At 48.2% G+C, this 4,533-nt stretch overlaps 1 protein-coding gene across 1 annotated transcript in view; it reads left to right on the top strand.

Annotated features, from left to right (window-relative positions):
* Positions 1 to 505: 505 nt before the first annotated feature.
* Positions 506 to 4,533, top strand: part of ubl3a (ubiquitin-like 3a) — a 58,299-nt gene continuing 54,271 nt past the window's right edge. The window contains exon 1 of the mRNA XM_056284803.1: positions 506 to 1,317. Within this exon, the coding sequence (XP_056140778.1) occupies positions 1,291 to 1,317 (27 nt within the window). The 5' untranslated portion in view covers positions 506 to 1,290. The remainder of the gene's footprint in view (positions 1,318 to 4,533) is intronic.

The following is a 4,533-nucleotide window of genomic DNA, read 5'->3' as shown; positions in this document are numbered from 1 at the left end:
GGGGATTTCACTGCAGTTTGGTTTGGGGATGGTGGTGGTGGGAGGTGTTGGTGGAGGGGGTGCCATCCCTTTGCACCCCCACCCCTCAAAATTGACCCCTGTCTAGAATGGACTATAATTCAACCACTTCCTGCAACTTGTTGTTTGAAGTAGGCAATTGTACAGCCCATTGAAAGTGTGTGTCAGGCCAGACTGAGCTGATACACACTCAATGGAGAGATATTAGATTACAGTTTTCCTTTTTTGTTGTAAGAATGGTCCCATTGATTATTTGATGATAGGCCAACCCCCGCCTCCCCACCACCCACCCCATCTCTCTCTCTCTCTCTCTCTCTCTCTCTCTCTCTCTCTCTCTCTCTCTCTCTCTCTCTCTCTCTCTCTCTCTCTCTCTCTCTCTCTCTCTCTCTCCCTCTCTCTCTGTGCATTCATAGGAAGGACCCCCCCCCCCCGCTCTACACCCGCTCCTCCCCCTCCCCCCGTACGGCCGGACTGCCGCCATGTTCTGAGGCAGGATGACAGTCAAACGGCTCGGAGAGGGGCGAAATCTGCCACACTGAGAAAGACCAGGGGAACTACGACTCACCAGCGTGTTAAATCTGACAGATTACAACACCGCCGAACTACCCGGGGGAAGAAGGTGTCGGTTCCATTTGTCGCTTCCCTCTCCTTCCTTCAGAGGACCTGGCGGATTTTACAGCGACAGGGAAGAGCGAGAGAGAGAGAGAGAGAGAGAGAGAGAGAGAGGCAGAGACCCGCGCCCGGACGCAGCTTGAACCTATAGATTTATTTACACGCCATCGTAACTGAACTATAGCTACACGCCAGCGAGATATCCGTGTTCCGGGCTGCGCTGAAACGCCTTGCCCAAGTCGACTTTTTATTATCTTCTGTAGTCAGAAGGGTCGGGAGGACGCCCCTCCAGGTCGACTCCTTTACAGACATTTAAACGTTGAACCTATTTTTAAAATCCGATTCGTATGGGAAACGATCGGCGCGATGGTTGTGCAATAGACGGGGATCGCCGCTGACGCTCGGCCGACTGCCTTCGCTGTTGTTCGCGGTGACCGTGGATCCGGAGCTGAGTCGGGGTTTTTTTTTTTTTATAAAAGTCGTCGGGACTCGTTGGTGTTTTTAAAAACTCTTAACGCCGACCCAAGAGATTCAAGAGATCCGAGGGATCCGAGCGATTCGGGAGAGTGTGAGGAGGTTCGTAAGGGACAGGGGGGGGGAAAGAAGAAGGGAATATTGTTTCTCCAGTGTGAAGCCTCCGGAGAGCCAACTACCTACAGTATGACGAGCAGCACCCCGGCGGACATGGTGAGAGAAGCGTACCAGTGTTTCACTCCATATTCTGCCACTATGCAGGGATGGACACACACACACACACACACACACACACACACACTGTCGAAAGCTTTGGACTGACATAGGGTGCAGTACCACCATGCGTTCACAGCTGTATTGATATTGCTTATTGATTACACACAACACCCATATTTGAGTTCTCTAGTGTCCGTGCGGTTGTGAATATGCTGTATAGCACGATTAAACCTATTATCACAGTGTTAATGATGATAAAGACACCCCCCCCCGCCCAGTGGAGTGAAACAGAAGGGGGACTCGGATGTAAATAAGAAAGCTGCGGTGCATGCGTGATGGATGTCCTGCTACCTTCAGTGCGCACGGTGCTCTGCCATTATAACACCATTACATCATACCAGCACCAAAAACGCTTGGTATCCTTTTCCTCTGGCAGGTTCATCACTCCCCTTACCTTATGTGTCATGCTTTACCAAGCCTATATGTATATAGAAAGGACGAATCAAGTCACAAGTCCCTTCCGTTCAGCTGTGGCTACCCCTACTTCCTTCCACATGTGCCAGTTAAGTTGATGTGCTGAGCGGCAGGTCTCATTATACGGTCATGATGTTATAATGTGGTGAGGAGGTGAGCTTTGAGAGGCTCAATCAAAGCTATGCTCTCTAAATATAGCATATCACAACAATTACTCGTGGATTGTAGACATCATTATAAACAGAATATGTTGCGGTTTGACCTGTAAATCCTGAGCTAAACTGAACCGCGGGAGCCCGATATATACAGGTTTGAGATTGGTTGCGGTTGATTCTGGGCCGAATAACCGTCATAGTCCTTTTCAGTTCAGTAGATACTACCATCCACAGGGTTTAGTGGTTGTGTCAGGAAGGACATCCGATGTAAAATTTTGCCAAATCAGTATGCGGATTGACAAGACCATGCTGGATCCATCAAGGCCCGGGTTGACAATGGCCATCATTGGTGCTGTGCCCTCACAGGGCACCGGTGGAAACTATAAAATCTGCTGTGGCGACCCCTAAGAAACAAGGGATAAGCTGAAAGAAGAAGGGGATACTACCATCATCAGACAGCTCAGGCTCACTTCTTAAATATTATGTTACTAATGTTTCCCAAGAAAGGTAGAACTCCCAATTAGTGTGGAAGACTTGTGTGGTGCCATGAATCATTTATGATTTCCAGTAGGGTTTTGAAAGGCTGTTGGAAATGCATGCCACAGTTTCTATAATCTTTTTTTCCCCCCCGCTTTTAAGCGTCAAGTGACTTGTTATATTTGTAAAGTATAGTAGAAACCAAGGGCAGTTTCCAAAGATGTGCAAGCCCTGTCCTGGTTAAAAAAGAAAGAAAAAGGTCCTGTCATTGTAAATCATTAAACCAATTGTCTCCTTTTAGGGCTAGGCTTAGTCCATTATGATGGAACAAGCTGACTGGGCCTGCTGTGTCCCAGTAGGCCAACACGCTGGGAAATATCAGTAACCATCCATTAACATGATTCTGTATCTGGTTCATTGAGTGTGGTTGAGTTCAGTAGTTCAATACACATTCTCCCTCCCTCCTTCCCTCTGTCCTTCTCTCCTCCTCTCCCTCCGTCTCCTCTCTCCTTTCACTCTCAGTTTATGGAAAGAGTGTGTGTGTGTGTGTGTGAGAGAGAGAGAGAGGGAGAGAGAGAGCACGAGAGAGAGTTAGTGTTCACACTTAGAAAGGCTGTGAAGAGTGGGAGTGAGAGTAGGCGGAGAAGAGACCGTTGATGCCAAACATCGTGGCTGAATGAATCTGAGAGGGAGAACAGTCGTGCCTCTCAAATACCCTTTTTCTTACTGAGGAAAGAAAAAAAAAGAGAGGGCACATGGACAGGAAGAAAGAGGGAGAGTCACAGGAGGGAGGCCAGGGGAGGGAGGTAGTTTACCAGGCCTCAGAAATGCTGACAGGGTAAAAAAAAAACAAAAAAGGGGGTTCTCATGGTAACAGCCGGACGCTTGGCTCCGCTGTCTGTTTGCCCGTGTGTGAGAATGTGTTTCATGATGAGGATGATGATGAGGAGGAGGGGGTTGGGTGGCTGTGCAGGTATGTGTATGCATGTGTTTGTGTGTGAAAGACAAAGAGATTGGACAGAGAATGAGAGGGAGAGAGAGAGAGAGTTAGAGAATTAGAAAGAGAGTAGTTCAGAGGCAGTAGGAGAATAAAAGACCTCTGTTCAGATGAGTCCCAGTGCGTCAACACTATTCAGGAAAGGCTGCGAGTTAGCCTAGATGGAGTAGAGGGAGAAGTTTAAACATCATCTTCCCGTTCCCTGCACAGAACATATCTACAGCCAGTTGGATACAGTCATACTGACATACACACCTACATGTTCGCCCAATTTTTTACTGATAAGGTCTCTGTCATCAGTAAGCAGTTCTCTGAGCCTGACGAAATGGTCTGAGCCTGACTGTTTTAGTCTGCAGCTGCCAGATAACAGGGCCGCACTCTCCTCATTCTCCCCTCTGACTGAGGAGGAAGTCTACAAACTTCTGTATGGCTCTCGACCTACTACCTGTCCACTGGATCCAATACCGTCCAACCTTCTACAGACCCTTTCCCCCATACTTAACCCTGCAGTCACACACATGATCAACTCCTCACTTACAACGGGTGTGTTCCCCACTGCATTTAAGCAAGCTTGAGTCACCCGCTGCTCAAAAGACCTGCACTCAACCCAGCCCTGTTTGAAAACTACAGACTGGTTTCACTCCTGCCCTTCCAAAAATACTTGAGTACACAGTCTTTACTGAACTCCTTTCTGAGAATAACCTTGATGACCTGAATCAGTCTGGCTTTTTAAGCAGGGGCACTTTACCAAGACTGCACTCCTGTCAGTAATGGGATCACTGCATTCAGCTAGAGCTGCTGGTCAGTCCTCAGCTCTATTGGTTCTAGATCTGTCAGCTGCCCTTGACACAGTTAACCACCGAATCCTCCTCTCCACACTCACTGAGCTTGGCATCTCAGGAACTGCCCACTGTTGCTTCATGTCGTACCTCTCAGGGAGATATTTTAGAGTATCTTGGAGGGGAGAAGTGTCCAAAACAGCATGGCTTATCTGAAGGGGTTCCTCAAGGGTCAGTGCTCAGTCCCCTTCTCTTCTCAATATGCATCACCTCACTTGGTGCAGTTATCTGCTCCCATGGTTTGTCATACTGTTGCTATGCTTTCTCTCTC

This window comes from Lampris incognitus, chromosome 8 (assembly GCF_029633865.1).
Source record: "Lampris incognitus isolate fLamInc1 chromosome 8, fLamInc1.hap2, whole genome shotgun sequence".
Classification (NCBI taxonomy): Eukaryota; Metazoa; Chordata; class Actinopteri; order Lampriformes; family Lampridae; genus Lampris; species Lampris incognitus.
This window is presented reverse-complemented; position numbering and strand designations above follow the sequence as displayed.